Consider the following 21192-nt stretch of genomic DNA (forward strand, 5'->3'; position numbering starts at 1 on the left):
TTATACCTTGCACAAAGTTCTTTTAGTGACAATATAAAGACTACAACAGTTAATGCACAATTATTTCAGATAAGAAGAGGTCATTTGGAAATTAACCCTATTAATTTGCTACTGGATATGACTCCTCTCTGAATCCTCACAAAGAACTCTAACACCTAGACTGGTTTCCGTACTATATTCCCTTTTTCTACAAGCAGCCCGAAAACACAGTTCGACCAACCAACCTGACATGAGTTTTAGCACAAAAGTAAACTAAATTTTGCCTAATTCCATGCCCTCAACACCTTTTCTGCTTCACAGATTGAGTACTCACTTTTTAAAAGCTTATCTTTATTTTATTTAAAGACAGCCTTGGACATGACTACGTTTAACTGCTTATTTCAGAACCAGGACGTTTTAACTATGCTTCTCCCCCATTTTCCCCCAATTGCATCTCATAAAGCATCCCAGCTTTTTAATATTTTGCTCTTGTTCTGAAATAGCCTTTGCTATAGGGGGAAAAGCACTTCAATATCAGCAAGAATACACTGCGTGCCCTATAATATGAGCTTGCCAATTATATTTATTCTGGCTCACTGCTTGCAGTATTATGGTAGAATAAGGAGATTTAAGTAGCCTTAAATCTCTTAGGAATGGAAGAATGATGAATGTCTTCTCTTTAGAGAGACAGTCTTTGCGCCCATGTATTTTCACTATCAAATGCAACTCAAAGATTTCCAGATGGATTTTAAAAAACCCACCTACCCAAAGGCTGGGGAGAGAAAGAGCAGCTCCATATGTTAAGTGTGTTCCTGTAAGCCTGAGGATCCTGGATCCAGTTCCAGCAGGAGGTCCTCAACTGGTTTGTGAGAGTCTCAAACTCAGCTCCTGGGAAGGGGGAGGGAGGAAACACTGTCCCTAAAGTTTCTATAGGACTAAAGAGTAGAAACCCCTGATGGCTGGCCACGTGTCTCTACCATGCAGGGATCAGAATTCAAGACTTTGGTTCAGTCCTTTGCTTCTTGTTGGCAGCGATGCAGAGGCAAGCACACACCCATGGGCCTCATGCTGCTCTGCAACACCAACATCTCCAGAGTATTCTGGAGTGGCACCAACAGGCTCTGGAGGCCTCATGCAGCCCTTCTTCAGCTGGAAGGATGGTCATCTCAATAGGAGTAGGGAAGCGAAGGGGAGAAGAGAAATGCCCTTCAGCAGCTTAGCTCAGTATCCTGGAAAGCTGCAGTTGGAAAACTGCATCCTAGGTGCCCTAAGAGCAACCTTGCCCTGCAAAAGGGAATTCCATGGGAATTTCTGCAGCGGGTTCAAACTGCAACTGGAAAAAAGCCTTTGAGGTGCACAGTTTAAAGCATCAGACCAAGAGGTTCTATGCTCCAGAGACCCTCAAGTTTCTCTAGGCCAACATTTGCTGGTGTGGCTAACTAAGTAGCACCACTGACAGAGCATAGCATTAGGGAGAAGAGAAAGAAGGAAAAAGGAGAGAAATGAAATCAGAACTCACTCAATGCTCTCTGGTGTCCCGGTGAGTACACAGGGCCTCTCAGGCATCCCACCACTGTCTACAAAGGAAACAAGAAGGAAACTTTCAATACACGGAATTAAGAAAACAGCAGCAGTTTCAGTAACTACCAAGCACTAATGGAAGCACTGCCCCCTCTCCGCACACAGAGCATGCTAATGAATTCTAAGACATGCAAAGGTCAACATATTTTAAATGATTTGCTGGATGTCTGCATTCTTTGAAAGCCTTCCCTACCAATTAAAGGGAGGGGTAAGAACTTAGACCACATTCATCAACATTTCTCAGTGCAGCATTGCAGTAGTCTTTCCCAGAGCAAACAGGCACTAGCACAGAACAAATGGAGGGTCCCAGTTTTTCAATGCAAGGCCAGTTGTACTGTGAGCTGCTGCCACCCTCTTGAGATGTCTTCTGCCAAGGGCTGGAGCTGACCAGACTATCAAACCGCAGAGCTGAGCCAAGTGGTCAACCAGGAGAAAATTCAGCATTGCCATTCGAGGTCTAAGTACAACACAGATTATCTGTTTGCACTGTACCCATCTGTTGGCTAAAGACAGTTTCTTAATTGTTTCATTCCCTAAGCCACCTGACAAACCTGTTTTCTATGTTAGTTGAGAGGTCAGTCCCAGGACAGCTCCCCCATGCATGTTAGCCTAGTATTTATCAGTCGATAAACATGCCATGAGCATGGCAAGACACTTGTTCTAATGGACACAACATCCTTCAACATGAAAACCAGTTCACCCACCACACAAAGTGGCTCTTACCTGGAGCAATTTGAATTTTGCAGCCAGACTCTGCCTGAATCCGTGAGATCTGTTCTCCTCCCCTGCCGATTACTGAAACGAGTTCAACAAGCATCAGAACATACCATTTCCCAAGTAACTGCAGAGCACCTTCCCCCTTTAACTCCACTGCAGCTATCTATAAAGGAACAGTTTGACTCCAGGATTGCAGAAGAGGCATCCACAGCATGACCAGATTTATCACAGCAGAAAAACATTAAAATACTGCTGAAAGTTATTCTATTTGCTTGGAAAAAGAAAAGGAAACAAAAAAGCCTGTCTCGCACTGGAATGGAAATACACAGTATGCAAGACATAAGGCAGTAGTTTGAGTGCCGCTAGAAGAGTCATTTAAGTATACCTTGTTCAGCTTGAAAAATAAACCAGTTATTTGGGGTACTAAGAAAAGGCAAAGACTTTTATTTCTTTAAAATTCACCTTTTCCTACCTCTTTTCAATACTATCTGGCTCGTCCGCACTCAAACAGAACTGCCATGTACTGAAATGCTCTATCAACCTTGAGTGAAAACAAATATCCATCTCCCTTAACTCTTGAAGTTGGCACATCATTGCTTCACAGCACTGAGAAGAGACTATGTGCCAATCACCACTTACATCCTTCCCAGATTGCAAAAAGAGCAGAACTGTCATGTCAAACAGCTATGCCGGCTCAAGATGATCCCACAGAAGCTGTGGGTTTGCCAACCTCCTGCATCTGTCTGCCCCTAAACCAAGATGTGACTTAACACAAAGATGATGCACCAACAGAGACAGCTCCCTTCTCTCAGAGCTACAGCATCCCTCCAATGTTCCCCCACACGCAGCACGAGGACCAATAAACCAAGAGGTCTGTCAGGCAAAGAGTGAGTGTTTCCTTTGCAGGAATTTGAGTTACAGTTTTATAGTGCCTTTAGAATGGGGACAAAACTTCACGCACCAAGGGGTGATTATCACGGCCTGTTATTTTCCTTTTTACTCTCCATATATCAAATTTGAAGATACACACAGATGTAGCAGTGGAAGAATCTATGCAATCACTGTAGTAACACATCAGCAGGAGGTGCCATTGAAAGGAAGAGTAATGATCATCAAGAGGAAGAGAGAAATTAGGATCAAGCTCGAGAGAGAACAGCATCAGGAATGCAGATCTAGGAAAAATTCCCATCTGAGCACCGCATGCTGCTTGTGTTTCCCTGCAGCAAATGTATGAGATTTTCTTAATGAATTAAAATTCTGTTTAATTTCCCTTGATTCGACGCAATTTAACATTTAAATGCTGTTTTCCTCCCTCAACTCTCAGTTTTGCATACTCAACAGAAGTGAAATGTTTCAGTGAAGGGAGATAAACTCACTTTTGACTTGTTTATGTACTATGCTAGTGGTAATTTAAAGAAGAGAATCACTAAAACCCTCAGTAATTTGTACCATGGTCTTGTTCTTATTACTGGGACATGAAGCTTTTCCATGCTGTATGCACCTGGATTTTAAACACAGGTCATCTGGTCCCCATGAAGACAGCATCAGACAAGGCCTATCCAAGGCTAATAAACACAAAATCTTGTGACCATGTCAGAATAAACAGCATTCCCACACAGAAAGCACATCAAGAAACATCAAAAACATCCAAGGTACTTACTAAATCCAACCATTTTATCAGGCACTTTGAACTCTTCTGTTATTACAGCCCTAAAAAGGAAGGAAAAATATCAAGTAGTCATTACAAAGAACAGTTTGGAAGACAACTATGTCCCTGCCACGGAAACCAGGCACAGCATTAAAGCTCCTGCACACAAACACCATGTCAAGTCAAAATCATCTGTTTTGGAAGGGAACTCTCGTGGTCACCTAATTTCTCCTATGCTGGACACATCTCCACTCTACTCTCCACCATCTTCAATAGAGCCAATGGAAGAACCTCTTTATTCTTGCTCCAGACAGGTTTAACAGAATAACAGCAAGCTCTCTTTAATATTTACCCTAGACCTTCCAAGCTGTAGTCTCTGCCTACTACTTCTGCATATGCTCTTGCCAACGGACACTAACCAAAGCCAATCCTGGTATGAACGCACCCTCCAATATTCACAGATAAGGACCTGCTTGTCCTTATAATTCTTGTCCTTGGAATTTATAAAAGCTGTCTTCAATGATGCTTGGAAGCATCACTATCTCAAGACTTCCATATCTATTGCTCCTTGGGCTTTCTCAGTGTGTCTCTACAATTTCATAAGACCTGACCATAGGCAGGTTGGAAGGAATTAAATTTGGTTTTTTGCTTAGCATTTCTATCTTGTAGAAAACACAACACAATAAATATGGAATTTGCATATATTTAGATATGAATCATATACAATTTGTTCAGCAATCTCCAAAGCAATGAAACATCTGCATAAGCTCAATGCAGGTTTTGTGGTGAGGTATATTAAATCTTCCTGATTGTTTTGCTCTGTATCAGCTAGGGAAGGTATAAGGCTTCACCAACTAAGCTGCAGATAAAGCACCCTCCACTCTCCTGAGGCTCACTAGCAGTGATGTTAAACCAACCAGTGCCATCCATACCTGCAATAGAACACACCTCACTTCACTCACTGCAGAACTCACCTGCTATAGGGAGCTTCAGAATTACTGCTGGTTTACATGTCTGTTTCCTAAATGTCCTATCCTGCACCATTTGTTAGCCACCCTGTGTTGGAGGAGCAGCTGCAGCAGGCAAAGCACCTAACCTAGTAGCAAACCAACCACCAAAACCACAAAGGAACCAATTCAGGTATTTCAGCCTCATCGGCTCCCTGCATTTTTCTGCTCCTGGCAGAAAACAGGTGGCAGGTAGCAGCACTGAAGACAACACTGCCCACCCCTTTCTGTGCTGCCCACGCCGCACATCAGCATTAACCTAACCACTACAAATGGAAGGCTCTACAGTCTTCACATACACTGCTTGTCCTTTCTGCTGAGGCCCCCAGCAAGCAGCTGGGGATGATGGAAATGCACTACTATTAGCCCAAAGGCGAATCCAACTTTAGAAATGCTCTCCTCTTCCTACTCAAAACAAAGACAGACAACTCCTTAAGACCAGGATTCAAGAAAATCTAAGAGTTTTACTTTTGTCTTCAATGCTAAGACATGATAACTCACACTTGCTTCAGTCTCCCCAGACCATCTCTGACAACGGAGTCATCCCAGGTCACATTACACCAACAGAACTAAATCCTAATACTAGCACCAACAGTAACATCTACCTGCCCATTTAATACTTCCAACTTCTGTCAAAACGCCAGAGCTGTTTTCCACTTTTTCCTTCTCCTCCCACACCAGGGCATGAAAAGGGAGAAGAGGCAGAATTTATTCTTCTCAGTCCTGCACATTTACAGGAACCAAATCCAAGTTTCACATTAACTCTTCTTTCATCATCGTAACAAACCACACTAAAGGCTTAGCAGAAACCCCAGCCTGGAGAAAACCCAAGCTGACAGTTTCTCCACATCCTCAACCTCTGACTTGCTAACACTACTACAGATGGCGGATCAATAAACAATTAGAATTGATCAATAAATAATAAAACATAACCCACTGCTTACCTTTGATGTACCAGGGCCCCTAACTGGTTACCTACTGTGGCAGAGAGAGAAAAAAGGAAAAAAATCAAAGCATTAGCACGGATAAACTAACTTCATCCCTATAGAAAAAGAGTTCTTACCATTTCATCAAAAAAAGAAAGAAAAGCAAAACAGTAATTTAGGTTCAGTGGCTGAAATGAATGCGTTATGTGGTGCAAAACAGGAGGGGATTTCTTGATCAACACACACCATAACGCAGTGTCCAGCTGAACACAGGATAGGGAATTGATCTGCGTCTCCCCATGCTGAGAGTCATGGGAGAAAATCCTGCCTGCCCAAATCCAAATCCCTGCAAGTAACCTCCCCCCTTCCCAAATTAAGCCCAGAGTAGTAAAAAAAAGGAAGAAAAGGGAGGGAGAGAGGGGGGAGAAAAGACATTTTGAGCAGACTGCGGTGCATTAAAAAAAGAACAACAAAAATGAAAGCCGAGCAGACTCAGATTTGCCAAGGCAAAAAGCATTCAAGACTGCTTGCACATACTTCTCTCTGCGTCTCTTATCTGTGCTCCATGAAGCCCACTTACACGGAGACCTGTTAAAGGAATACGTCTGTTAAGTAACCTTGTGGCACCCAAACAGTATTCGCTTTTAAACGCACCACATTTTCCTGAACGCACACATTCCAGACGTATCTGCCATGTTAGCCGGTGGTCCATTTATGATTAGCAGTTATCTCCCCCCAGCTGACAACCCTCAGCCAGATTTCTGCCCCCCCTCTACCCAACCTCAACAGATTAGATCTTTCTTCCAAATGTTAATGGGGAAAATATCATTAGACCAGCTCATGCAAAGTGGGAACACACGCCCTGCTGGGCTTCCTACTGGACTTTGCCTGCAGCAAACCAGCTAAAAACCAGACCATTTGGTCCTAACAACCAGTTGAAAGATTATATTGCATGCCTGGAGGGCACAAGCAGCAAACCAAATGAAACCGGTCAACATGTGAGCTGTGATAATAAAGATGCTGTTTCAAACTACCTTGCAGCAACTTGCACATTCTTTGACCTGAAATAAATTGGCAATCAGCTGGCAGGGTTAGAAAGCGGATGCATCCCACTTTCCCTAAGTCCAGGAGAAAGATGGATAAAGTTTGTGGCCAAACACCTCACCCAAATAAAACGGACAAAGAGAGTCAATATTGTATTTCTGCTGTGTGTCAATACATGCATAATAGTTCAGGACCAAAATATTGACAGCATATATATTTTATTACTTTCCCCAGCTCAGTGATAAGACAACTGCTGTGTTATTGACTCCATTAGATTTGTCTTTGCATATTCTCACCCTGAATATAAAAAGCCCTAATTTGATAACTATCAATATGGCAGCTGAAAAAGGCGAGTGATGTAATGAGGAATATTTGCTCTAGCTCATAAGATACTACTGCAGAGCTCAGCAAACACAACCAAAGCCAGGATCACACCATCTTGCCCCAAACTGTGCTCTGGATATGCACAGTAGGTCTGGTGGCTGTGTTTGGCATTGCCCTTGCCACAGACCATGCCGCTCATTATCCCAAGCTGCCAGAAAGAGTGGTCTTAACATGACAAGGCTGTATTTAAATATCCGCTTCACATTTGAGTTCACCAGAACAGCTTTTAGCAGCCTGTTCCACTGCAGCCGCTGCCCACAAATTATGAGACAGACACACATCCTATAATCAACTTCTGAAGTTCACGCAAGGAACGGAAGAGCCTTCATTTTGTAACAGAATCCTACACTTGAAAAAGACAACTTCATTGAGGGAAACACATATGAGCACGAGAAGTTAAACCAGAAAGGGAAATAATGTTTTACATGGACCTAAATGTCTCCAACCCATTCCAAGCACTACACAAACACGGCGAGCCACTCACCACCCCAAGCAGATATCAGCCTCACTGTGTAGCTATTACAAATCAGTTAACAACAATTAAGCCACAATAACTTATGGATGAGATCATTCCTTCCACGTTTCACAGATAACCCCTCCATGAGCTCAGACAGAAGGCAGATGGAAAGAGCTGGGAGTGATTTACGTGAAGTCAGTTGTTATTTCTCCCTGATTTGGGGGGGAAAAAGAACCAACTCGTGGTTCTAATAACCTAAAGGTCCATTCCTTCTCCAACATGCCCATTTTGCTCTGAAAGACAGGGACTAATAGAGAGGCAGGGCTGAGGCAGACCACGCTCACTGCAATACCAAAAGCTGATGTACTGGCTTCACTATCTCAATCTTGATGCCAGGGAGGGGGCTGAACTCTGACAAGCCACGTACATATTTCCCCCTTTTACATCTATTGAGTACAATTTAACCGTAACTGCAGTCATTTTACTGCAAATAAGGAAAAATACTGCATAAAATCAGCACAATTTCCTATTAATGGCACCTGCTGGTTGAAAACTCTTCACTCTTCTTTAGGCTTCACCTTAACTGAATTCTACCTAACAGACACTCAAAACAAATGTGGATTTTTTTCCACCTGATAAAACAGAGCACTGCCTCCCACTAAATTAATGTGCACGGAGGGAATATACAATCTCATCAAGAATATCTTCATGGCTAGAATAAAATCAGAGCAACACGTCTCCTGGAGAGCAGTGGAACAGGGTTGCATTTCATACTTTGGAACTAAAACAGGATCACTGTACATTTCAGAAAGGAAGACATTAGTGACCCTGATTCTTCACCATTAAATATTGCTAGACTTTTCTTTAATTAAATGCTCACAACCTAGTAATTTTCACTGCAAATCTTCATAGGCTTTTTTCCTCTTCCTTTAAGCTGCCCTATTTAAGTAACAGTGAACTGTGAAGTTGCAGTTTCAGAGAACACTGCCATTCTGTGTATTACACTAAACCTTTTGCTAAGAGATCTGGACTTTTGCCCTGGTCTTAGTGCTTAGTGCTGTCTTAGTCTTAGTGCTGCTGCAGATGTGTCAAGGAGCATTACCACTAGCTTTCAGCAGCAGTAACACAGAGGTAAGATTTTCTTCTGCCCATCACTATTTTCATTGAAAACACATTGAAGCAAAAGAATAATGTACAGCAGGATCGTACACAGTTACTACAATCAAGTTTTATTACACCAAAACAGTTATTCTTCATATCAGCACCACAAAGGCTTGGGGAAGGCAGAGGGATGTGAGGTTTCTCTGAGATCTCTAACCTTTGTTTCCCCAGCCTCAAGGATGTCTCAGCCTTCAGCTGCAACACTGCTGCTTAACCCTTTGTGTATCACTGGAAACTTTTGCAAAGCAGTTCAAACTAGGGCAGACAAAGGCCATCATTTTGGTTATCAGTCTCTTTCCAGCAGGCTAGATCCCTGTTTCCTTTGAACAAAAGGAGCCTGTTTCTTTAAGGATTATTTAGCATTGAATAAACTTATGAAATCGTGTTAGTAATTAGACCCTTTAATTAGGATGGAAGCCAAGAGCAGCCATGGCCATTACAGGAGGGCTGAGATCCATCCTCAGCAGTGGGCCACAAGCAAGATGTCACCAGGTCTCTGTACAGCTCAGGCTTACCCCATCTCTAGTGCACACCTCCGCAGAGAAACATTAACCCCTGCAAGTGGCCATGTAAATGCAGACTATGATTTCCTGTGAGCAGTACAAATAAACCTGATCTCCTCCATGCACTGCAGCTATTTGCAGGATTACTTTAAAGTTGTTTCCAGAAAGAGGAAATAAGGAAGGCAGGGAAAAAAGAAATAAATGACTCTCGAGCCCCCAAAAGACCAGGTCACCAGGGCCAATCCCAGCAGCTCTTTGTTTCAGATGAAGGTTACGTTAAGGGAAGTGCAAAAGGCACCCACATGTTCTGGTTTCCAACACTATGACAAACCTATTTTTCCTGGAAATGCTCTAAAAGCAGCTGGATTTGTTTTGACAGTGCACTGTCACCCTGTCTGAAGACCACTTCCTAAGCTGACATCAATCAGCCATACCAGCAGCTGCTTACAAAACTGGACAGGCAGAATAAGGCTTTCTGGAAAGACAGACAGTTTTCCTGTCACCTTAAATACTTCCTCTGGGCCCCTTTCTTTTCAGGATTATTAGGAAGAGAAGCAATTTTCTAACAGCTACAGGGGGATAAGGAAGCAGCGAGACCTGCACTCAGCCGTGAACACACAGTATATGGAGGTAAACAATCAAATGCTTTACCACCAGGTTTGTTTCCAAGCTGTCCAGAGCAGCAGAATGTACCCAAACCCCCGCACCATAAAATTCCTAGAGCATGCATAACAACATAAATAATTGCTTCTTGACAACCATGTCTCCAAACTGTGCTTCACAGACAAGCAGAAAATGGAGAAGAGTGTGGGCAAGCAACCCCAACACCCTTTGCTTGCAGCTAACAGACAGCTAAGATCATCCAAATGGGAAGTGCTTTCCTAATTTAAGTGCCCTATTAAAAGCAACTGCCATCTTCCAGATGCTTAAAGTTAAGGCTGCATTATAGACTTTTAATGCCACGGCAACAAGAGCAGGTAGTCTAAGTTATGGATCATACCACAAACAGAGAAGAAGAAGCATATGAGGCTTCAGGAGTTCCTTTGCCAGGCTGCAGTTCTGGGTATGCAGTCTTAAAAGCACAGGAGGATCACGCCGTGAGGTGGGGAACTCATCACCCAATTGTTTTTCAGTACAGGACTTACTAATACCTTTAGAAATAAAAGGTAAGATGAGCAAAGCTGAAAGAAGCAATGCAATACTTGCTCCTCCCCTGACAATTCCTGTTTCTTTGTGAAATTCCAGCCCTTGAAAATATAATTTCCATCATTTCTCTTCTCTAAGATATTGGACAAAGTTATAAAACTTACAGATGTACATGAACAACCTAAAGGCAAATACAGCATTGGAGGTACTTTAAAAGAGCTATGGACAAGGCCCAGTGCTGAACCACAGGGTGAGCAAACACCCCTAGGTCTTCACACCAGCAGAACAACCAGAGGGAGGAGTACAGCCACTCCAGAAGGCGCTCCCAGGAACGACACCTGCTCCATGCAATTTTCTGTCACAACACAAGAATCTAGCAGTAACGTACATTTATAGCCCAGACTGCAACTGTATTGACACTGGTTGTGTCAACATAAACAAGGCCCAGCACGTAATAGGGCTGCTCACGAGTAAAAGTTTAGGTACAAAGTCTAAGTTGTGCTGTCATTAAGCACTATGACCATTTCACCTGTTAAAAGTTCATCAAACCAACATTTTATCAAGAGGTCACGTTTCCTAGTTCAGTCTGATGGATCAGTGAAAGAAATGGGCAGGGCTCACGTGATGAATGCCCAGTTCCTAGAAGGCTGTCAACACACACCAGTAATACCAGGGCTCTGGCTGCTCATGGACACAGTGATGCTCCAGCCTGAGATACAAGGCACAGGGGCTCCCCCAGATAAACCCATGCGTTCCTAAAAAACCAAAGGAGCTGCAACCTCTTGCTCAAATAGAGCCAACACCAGAGAATAAAATGGGTTGTGGCATGTGTTCAGAAGTTGGCAAGCCAAAGGCTCCAATGAAAGAAACTTCCCCCCATGCTCCAGCTCTCAGTATGAGAAGCAGACACGCAGTATTTTTCAGCCTTTGTATTAGACAAAACCCAAATTATTTCCAAAACGAAGTGCCAGGCAGTAGCTTTGCTTATCTCCTCTGTACTCCTGACCATATCTGTCGGGGGCAGAATCACCCTGCGGGGCTACCTGCGTCAGTAACATACTAGAGGAGATAGCAAAAGGAGATGTAGTCACATTTATTTTTAATAACCAACCACAGGAAAAAGTTAGCTCTTCTCATCTGCGCAGCAGCAGATAAGACAGTTCAAACACTTCTTGTAAGAGTGCACATCATTAGTTTGTAATAAAGAAAACACCTGCTCTAACACTTTTTGGCTCCCAAAGATAAAAATCTAATAAATTACTTTAAAATTGTAACACTTATTATTAACTCATTACAATTAGCAGGTATGCTACACCAATAAATTCTTCTTTGGCTGTGGCCAATGCTAAATGCTTCAGAGATTAAAGAAATCTCAAAGAATAAATTATGAAAAAAAGCAGGCAGTTTCTTTCCAACTTGCATCAGTTTATATCAATACGTTTCTCCTTAAAATTCACGTGCAAAGCCATTAGAACTCTTGTCAGTGACTCAGCTACTGTGCTGTGGCCACTGCTACACACGGCAAGGAACATGTAGTGCTGCCCCTGTACACCCCCTGTTCTCAGAAAATAGGGGTCACCAGGGAAAAACAGCTTTATTATGTACCTCGAGTACTGTATATACAGGCTCCCATCACAGTTCCAATAAGCACATCCTCCTCCTTCCTCCCTCCCACAACTACCAAAGAACAAGGTTTAAACTACAGAGTTCATTTGCTAATTCCCAAAGTTCATGAACTAAGAAAGAATTGCTTTACGTTAATAATACCAATGCCTAGCAGGTCCATGCTATCTAGATAACACTAAACAGCACAGGGCATCTTGTATAAAATGTATATACACAGGAAGACACATTGACTTATGTCCTTAAACCAGACAACTGCCTCCATAGCTGAATTTCAGGGGCTGCATCCACAAGACTAATCACAGCAGCTTACCTCCATCATCCAGGGGCCGTTTCTGCACTCCATAACCGTAGACTGATGGGTCCACAAGTGTTGTAGAATTATTCAAGTGAGGAATATCTCCAATTTTAGCAGCAATCTATAAAAACAGGGGATAAAGCATGATTAGCATACTTGAAGTTTCAGCCATCACAGCTAAACACTCTTTCCTCCAATAAGGCATTTAACCCAGTCCAGTCTTGACTCAGCTATTTACTATACAGGTGGCTTGGTAACAGTTCCAAGACAGCAGTGCTTCATTTGTAAAGCAAACAATTTAATGCTTGCTTTTCATATTTGTTTAATTAAGATCACATTCACCCAGTTCCTCTTTCTGATCATAAGCAGACATTTACTCCCTGGAACATTATATTCAGGTTTGTTCACTCAATGAACAGCTGACAAGTTAAATCTTGCAAAGAGGAGAGTTCTAACTAGCTCACCAGCTTTGTCCTGGTGAAGCTGCCACCACTGTAGCTGTGTAGCAGGACACAAGCTTCCTCCTGCATCCATGCATATCCAGATACACCGAAATGCACATCAGCAGGGGGACTGGAGGGGGAAGAATGTGAAAACAGACAGCACAAGGCCAGCTTTGAGAGCTCCTAGTCACAGAGGCTGGATCACCCTGTGTTTACTGAATGAAGAATAAGCCAGTGGGCAAACTATTAGACTAGAATTAGTTTCAATTTCCTGTCGTGGTAAGTACAGCATAAACAGGACTAATGCTGCCTGTGTCCCTGTTTTCATCCCTTACAGAGGGGTAACTGCCATTCCCTGCCAAGCCAGGATGCAAGGAGGATACTTACAGCAAAGAGGACACAGTCAAGTATCACAGTAAGGGGACTGAGGTAAGCAAACAAACTAGATGAAACACCTGAACATCACTTACCAGAAGTGAAAAGTTAAGCTTATCTTTAATGACATTTGGGAGATACCTATACAGATGGGTGCTGACAGATTCATCTGCTCTCCAAGCTAACTGATATAAGATCACCCTAGAAGAACAGAGGTACATTACTTCGGTGCTGCACCTATGTTAATACCCCCCGCAGGGACAGGGAAGCTGCGGTCTCACAGCACCCCTTGACTACCTAAAGTACTTTAATAAGCATGTGCAGAACAAAGTAGTTACAGAACAAATACAAAGCACTGTGTATGCTACAGCATTTGCTTCCTTTTCCAGCAAAAGGAAAATCAATGGATAGGATCTTTACTAGGAGTCTGATCTCACTCTATTATAAGTGAGATTTCACCAGAGAATACACTACAGGAACAGATGAAAGAGCATTTTACACAGATAGGTTTTAAATGAAGACAAGGGCAAATGACAAATATAACTATAGGTGTTTCTAAAATCCAAGTTTTACTGCAACAGAAAGACATCTACAGTAACTGTGGTTGTTGACACTATCGGCTGCTGCAGTCGAATAAACAACTGCCCAAGATTCAGAACCACAGGGTATTGAAAAAAGCTATTTGAAATAATCTTGAAAGATTGAGGGCACTGCTGTTAGAAAGAGAATAGAAAACATTCTCTTCAATGCCTTGCACGAAAAGGGCTCCAAGTTCTGAACATTTTCATCTCATAGCCCATTCTGTCCTGTCCTCTTTTAGGAAGTCAACAACTTTGTTGCGTCAGAAATGTCAGGACCTAGAGAACAAAATCTTCCTGCAGGACCAGCACAGTGATCATGTAGTGAAGCTTTAACGACAAGCATCTTGTACATTAACATCTCCAAAAACTAATAAGCCCATAGAAATCTGATTCTGAAAGCATTAACACACTGTACACTTCATATTAGGGAATGCCAGGTGATGCCTTGCTTTTTGTCGAACTCCATCCCTGGTTCCAGCCCTTTGCTTTCCCCTCACATTTGGGATGCAGAGGATTTTAAGGACGGTACAAAGAGCACTGATGTTTCCTGACTACTTCAATGCTGAAAAATAAATGTTAAGACATATTTTATAACAATCTATCAGCAGCTTTCACACAATAACTTACCAGGATGCCAAAAGGAACAGTGTCAGGTATAACATACCCTGGCATGTTTTGGAACACTTGATTTTAAATGTTTGTTGTTGTGGAAACTGCCAGCTGATAGTTTTGAGCTGAAATCACACACTACATGGTAAGGGAAAGAAAAAAATAGCCTACGGACAGCAGAAGCTGGCCTACAACAGGCAGCTTGCACGGAGTACAAAGGTGTGCATGAACAGATCACTGGCACTGAAGCTGGCTGCTCCCAGAGCTTTGCAAACCCCACTCGTGCTTAAGCATACAATTACCACCCTGGCACAGAACCCTCCAACTAAAAGGCAAAATAAGAGTCAAAGCAATCCTTATGTTATCAGCTTTCGGGATATATCCCACACACATACTTTATTTAAACTTGCCCCCTTATCTCCACAGCCTCCCAGCTGCCACCGGATTACAGGCACACAACACAGCACCTCACAATAGCAGGGAAAAACACCCTGCAAAATTCAGGAGCTGAGCTTTTACAGTAGATGTGGCAGTTAAAATGGATTTTAACTTCTTATGTTCAACTTAAAATGGGAGCCTCAGTTTTTACTACAGGTTCAGCAGGGAGATAAGCAGAAAAGTTAGGACACAGCAAAAGTAAGCAGACCTAGCTCTTATCTGGCTGAATGACCTTGAGTGATGTACTGCTAGCCACTGCTTTTGTCCTGCTCTATGCCAGTCTTATTCCTCCCCCCTTCCTTTTTTTTCCTAAACCAAATACATCCATATTACTAAGCTCTGAAATACACTAGAAAAAACTCACTACTACCTGTTTCTGCGCCTTATTTCCTCAAAATAAGCGTCCTCAACACTTTAAAGGAGACAGCACAAACTGCTACAGTAAACCCAATAAAAACAAAATAGCCCACAAAGTTGCATGAAGAATATATGTTTTCCTGCACCTTGCACTTCTGTCCTGCTATACTGTTAACACCCTCTAAAAATGGTATAATATGAAAACAGCTTTAAATATGAAGCTTCTTTGCTAGGTACAACAGGACTCAAGCACCACTGTCTGCAGAACTCAGCTCTGAAGAGAAAGCACCTAGCTTCTGAGGAGAATCCCTCCATGCTGTCCTGCGAAAGAACTGCAATGGACAAAATAACCAATTCTAGGTATTGACAGGATACAAAACAACAAGGTGCTGTCACCTGACCCTTCAAACAATTCCAGTGCTTCTGCTACTCTTCCCTTGTGTCAAGCAGAACACTCAAGTTTGCGTGACAGACACTTCGCCAAAGCTCTGCAGGAAGTAGCAAAACCATCCACAACCACTGAAGTTTCATGTTGCAGGTGTATTTCCTAAATACTAGAGGGTGAGCTGAACAAGTACACTGCAAGGGATAAGGTTAGTCTAAGAGTCTTCCATCTCCATGAAATTATAAGTTAGATCCTCATAATAGAAAAGGATACAGCCTGTTAACTCTGAGGATATTCATCCGCTTTCAAGGTACCCAAGATGGAACACAACAGACTTGCCAAGCCACGGCCTTTCCTCTTTAGAGCATTCTCAGAAATCTGGATTCAGAATGTACATACAGCAGATTACACAAACAGCTAATGTAAGAAGAGGGAACCAGTAAGTGCTGCAAACACCTGTGCTGTTGTACTGAAAATGAGACTGCCAAGAAGAACAGGAGGGGGTAAGAAACAAGGAAGATGCTATTTTGTCAGAATAAGTCTCAAGGACAGATGGACAGAAATCCATTTCTGTCCAAAGCACAGGCAGCTTTGCTTATTTTCAGATCCCACTTCTCAAAAGGGGAGCAAATATTCTCTTTCTCTGTGCCCCTCACCCCAAAATGCAACAGAAGAAAAGCCACCCTGCCGAGGAGCAGTCAGACAGACCAGTCACCATCTGTGATCCATAAACTAATCCCCTCACTTGATGTACAGTGCAGAAGATACAGGACAGACCACCTCAAAGTCCCAGCATTCACTTGAGTAAGTAACTTTTCATACATCTCAAGTACTGAAGAGTCCACAAAAAAATCCAAGCAAGTCCAGCACAAACACTGAAAGCAATGTCCAAATAATTTCTTTCAAAGCTATTCCAGATTTCTTACTCTTATGTCACCTCGTATCCCAGTGACTTTGAGGAATGCAGTTACTTCCCTTTGATCAGAAAAGTCTTCCCTGTCCTGAATTATTTAGTTATTAGTAGCTAAGTCAGATTTTAGTGTTATGGCTCTCGTGAGAGCTGAAGTTAGTAAATTTGATGACTAGTCTCAAGTGTAAGATTAAACTCCGAAAGAGTTTGAATGTCAACCCAGGGATGCCACACCAACACATGAAGCAAGAACTACAACAGAATCTTTTTCCTCTGCTCCTTCATCCCCTTAAAGCAAAAGTAATACTCAGAAAGGGCCATGGTACTGGCCTAGAACAGTACTAAAGCTGACATCTATGCACCAGATCAGCGTAGTACAGGCAAATACAACATTAAACACACACAGTGGAAGCTCTGCAATCACCTCCAGAGAAGTGTTAGGTCAAACTGCCTTGACATCCCACCTGATTGTCAGCCAGCAAGTTCCATCACAGATTGCTTGGGTGATGAGGCAAATATCCATCCTCTGAGCAATTAAGACCATCTTCATTCACATTTGCAAACAAGTCCCTAGTGACGATTCAGTCCTGCCATTCCTTGCAGTAGAAGACTACCAACAACGTCTCTATAGAGCCCGATTAAACCAAGTCCTTCCGCGGGGGGCGGTGGGGGGAATATTTTAGTGCTTGTCAACAATTCTTTTCATCCCACAAACACCAATGGAAAAAAGTCACATTCAATAGAGAGCATACAACTCGCTGCACAAAAATGTAGGCCACTGTGCTCCCACGAACACATGCAGAGCACACACACCTCTCAACACACTTGTTTCCAAGGGGAAAAGACTGCAGACAGGTTGCTACACTGCAGTGCCTGGCTTGCAGATGGCAGCTTCCAGTTCAGACTAACTCAAGCCACAGGCTCATGGAAAACTGACCTATTCTCACAAGTACTGATTAACTTAAGAACAGCAAAGTTGAAGTGAGCATAGCTAGGTTACAGAATTGTTTAATATTCCATCTCTTTTATGTCAGGGTTTAGGGGGCTCTCAGAGTCACCCAACAAACATGACAACTGCAACCACTCAATGCTGATTCAGATCACGTATAACTTAACAGCAAATCACCTTCTTCTACATAAACAGGTTATTCAGAGATTATCCATCTGCTAGCATGCAATAATATTATCACATACTCAAGGAGATTTTCTGGCAATGAGAGGCCTTCAGTAACAGACAACCAGGCTGAGACAAACACAGCTGCATCACCACTCAATTTAACTGCATCAAGTAGATAACGCTGGACTAGCAGCAAAGCTTTCAGACATCACATAGCACCAAGGCCACAGCGCTTTGTAAGCGCTGAAGAAAGTGATGCACAGCCTCTTCCAAGAGGCAGCTAACACACAACCTGCCTGCTGCAGCACCTATGCTGAGAAAGAAATGGACAACCAAAGAGCAGAGCAGCTCGGGGTCTCCTCTGGGGAAGTGCAGGGTGTTTGTCCAGAACAGCAAGCACCTCAGTACAGGCTGCTGAAGGCCACACAGAACACAGACTTGCTGCCACACCAGTTCACCAGTGAGCCGTGAGTGATGGTGCACCACCGAAGTTCCATCAGAGCAATCGCTCGCAAGGTCCAGTTTAGTTTCTTCGGAAGCTTCCCCATGACATGAGAGAAGTGAGGCTGGGCAACAAGGAGATTTCTCCCACCTGGCCTTTAACACTGGAAGGAATAAAGTCACGCCTTTAAGCACCAGCTGGGCTGTGGTCCTGGTATTCAGCTGTCTTACATCTCACTGCAGTGCAGTTATTAAGCATGAATAAAGTGCAGCCTGTTCAGAGATGGAATAAACACCAGTGACAGACATGGAACAAGAGGTGCAACGAACAGTCACAAAATCTGTGCTGTGAGCAGCAGCTTCTTGTTTCTGGCCCCACTTTCCGCCAGCTGAGGACCACAAACTCCGGGCATGTCTTGCACTGACAACGAGGGTGTAGACTTTTGCAGGTCCGGGCACTTTTGCTTTCTAGCACCGTGTAAACTCAAGAGATTCCTTTGGGAAATGCTTCACTCCCACCGTCTCTCCCTCGCAGGAGGGAATGCAAAGCTCCCCCTCTGCCAGGGTTTCTATCGATCAGCCCAACTCGCACTTAGGGCCTCATTACCATCGTTACCCCCCCCCCCCCACCATTGCAAAGCGCAAGGCGACAGCCCCGCAGACGACAGCTCCCGCAACGCTCCGCCGTGTCACCAGCGCCGGCGCGATCCGCGCTGCAGGGCCCCGTCACACAGCCCCTCCGCCGCCGCCCCCCGCCTCTCCCCCTCCGCGGAGCTCCCTCCCCGCTGCCCGCACTGGGCAGCCCCCGAGCTCCCAAGCGGGGCCGCTGGTGCCGGCCTGCGGGCGAAGGGGCAGCGGTGCCGCGGCCCAGCCCCTCACAGCGGCCCCGCCTCGGCCTAGCGGCGCCCCGCGGCCTCCTCCCGCCCCCGGCCCGCCCGCAGAGCTCCCACCTGCCGGACCCGGTGCAGCGCGTCCGCGAACCCCTCGGGCTTGATCCCCACGGGCGCTGCGCTCTGCCCCTGCGCCAGCTCCGCCATGGCCCGCGCCCACCCGCCGTCGCGCCGCCCCGGGGACCCGCACCCGGAAAGGGAAAGAGCCCCCCGCTTCCGCCGGAAGTGGCACGGAGAGGCGGGGCGGGGGGGGGGGGGGGTACGTGCGGAGCACGGCGCGGCAGCTCACGTGCTGGCGGGAGGGGCCTGGCGATGCCACCGCCTCCCACCGGCACCGGCAGCGCGCGGGGTCGACAGGGGCAGGGGCAGGGGCAGGGGCAGGGGCAGGGGCAGGGGCAGGGGCAGGGGCAGGGGCACGGGCACGGGCACGGGCACGGACACTGCTCGCCCGGTCCCAGCGTGGGCCATCCCCTGCCGGTCCGTGCCGCACTGTCCTGCTTGTGACATCCCGTTCTCATCCCGTCGCACAGCTTCCAGCCCATGCCACACTGTCCCCACCTCTGCCCCGCCGTGCCGGCCCGTGCCAACCCCTCCATCCCTGCTGTATTGTGGCTCCCGAGGTGGCCCGCAGCGTTTCACACCTTCCATGGAGATGCCTCATTCCACAGTGCCCGTTTCCAGCCCACTCTGGTGTTTGGGGACCATGGTTTTGGCTCATGGTGGATGGACCCTGCCATGGTGCTTGTGGCACCGCATGAAGCTCCTGGAGAGCTCTGCCCTGCTCCTAGAGAGTTGGAGCCCCTGGGGGTGCCCAGCATCCCCATCCCCTGTGCCAGAGCCCCCAGGTCCAATACAGCCACCATGCTCCCAGCACAGTGGAGCAGGAGGCTCCGGGATGATGCAAGGACCAGTTAGTCAAGGAGTAACGCAAAGAACATGCAAAGCTTCTCCCCTGAGCAAGGCGCTGCTGCAGGGCCCCTGCACAGCCCTTTTGGTCTCGTAGATCTGGGCAATGTGGGGGTTTTTGGGGTGTCCCATGAATGCTGCCACCCAAGCTGCCGCTCGGGCACAGACCCCATTGTTGGGGGTACACACTGGCTGCAGGTTCATGATTCCTCCAGGATATGAGAGCAATGCCAGGCTGTGGGCCGGTGGCACGGCTTATGGCACAGGGGGACAACGGGCAGTGATGGGGGCTCCTGTCTGGTGATCCCCCCCCAGTTTGACCCCATTGAGGATCTTGAACTAACCCCCTCCATTGCAGAGCAGCTGCATGAAAGGTGCTGTCTGCCACATTGGAGCCTGCATGGCCAGTTCCTGCATGGCCGCGTTTGCCTGGAATAGCCCAACCTTCACTGATCCCAGACCCCTTTTCCCAAAGCCACCAAGTATTTTATGCCCCAAGCTGTGTCAGCCCCATCTCAGCTGTTTCTTGCTCCTTCCAGTTTTAGGCATCTCATTCCCACCCACATGAGTAGGCAGGAATTGCTGAGGCCCATGAAATTGTCTGGTGGCTTTCCAAGAGCAGGGAACACGCTGGGATGCACAGTCTGCTGCTGCTCACCTACGTTACACCAGTGGGCTTGCTGATCTCTTCCTTTCAGGATCATTTTCTTAAGCAAAATGCCCATTTATTTTAGGAGAAAGGAGCAGAGCCCATGGGGGAAGGATTTTAAGATGATCAGTATTAACGCAGCCGCCCATCGTCTTCCAGCCATGGTGGAGGCACCTTCTCCAGCCATGCCCAGGGCTTTGCTTCTTCCTCTCTTGCAAACAGCCCAAAGACTTTGCTGGATGCAGGGATTTTTCCCCTCCTAACCCTGGCTCAGCACCAGCCATCTCTTTTCCCCATGCAGGTCCTGGGGGGGGATCCCCCCAACAACCCCATTCAGCTCTTGGCTTTGAGCAAGATTCACCCTGTGGCCCCGCAGTTGATGCCAACCTCAAGGTGACTACAAAGGAAGGTGCCCAAATCTAAACCCTAAAGCCCCCAGTGCTGGGATGCCGGTAGGGAGAAGCCGTAGCATCCACTGCCAGCCCCGCACTCGGGGCTGGGAGAGCCAAGTTTTGGCAGCATCAAGCCCTACTTAGGGATGAAGGAACCTCCTTGGTGCTGAAGATCAAGGCTGACGGACCAGGCTGCTAGGAGGGAGACAGCGACCCCAAGCACTG

The 21192-nt window shown here is 45.5% G+C and overlaps 1 protein-coding gene across 3 annotated transcripts in view; it reads right to left on the reverse strand.

Annotated features, from left to right (window-relative positions):
• FUBP3 (far upstream element binding protein 3) overlaps positions 1–19228 on the reverse strand; it is a 37931-nt gene extending 18703 nt beyond the window's left edge. The window contains exons 1-7 of one of the 3 annotated variants that reach the window (XM_065695298.1): positions 19081–19228; positions 12490–12595; positions 6396–6446; positions 5877–5907; positions 3938–3987; positions 2284–2355; positions 1499–1556 (exon numbers count right to left, since the gene is read on the reverse strand). In XM_065695298.1, coding sequence (XP_065551370.1) covers positions 1499–1556; positions 2284–2355; positions 3938–3987; positions 5877–5907; positions 6396–6446; positions 12490–12595; positions 19081–19167 — 455 coding nt within the window. In that variant the 5' untranslated portion in view covers positions 19168–19228. Of the gene's footprint in view, positions 1–1498; positions 1557–2283; positions 2356–3937; positions 3988–5876; positions 5911–6395; positions 6447–12489; positions 12596–14500; positions 14561–19080 lie in introns of those variants that run through there. The other 2 variants (XM_065695297.1, XM_065695299.1) reach the window with 2 other exon arrangements.
• Positions 19229–21192: the final 1964 nt, after the last annotated feature.

This window comes from Lathamus discolor, chromosome 15 (assembly GCF_037157495.1).
Source record: "Lathamus discolor isolate bLatDis1 chromosome 15, bLatDis1.hap1, whole genome shotgun sequence".
Classification (NCBI taxonomy): Eukaryota; Metazoa; Chordata; class Aves; order Psittaciformes; family Psittacidae; genus Lathamus; species Lathamus discolor.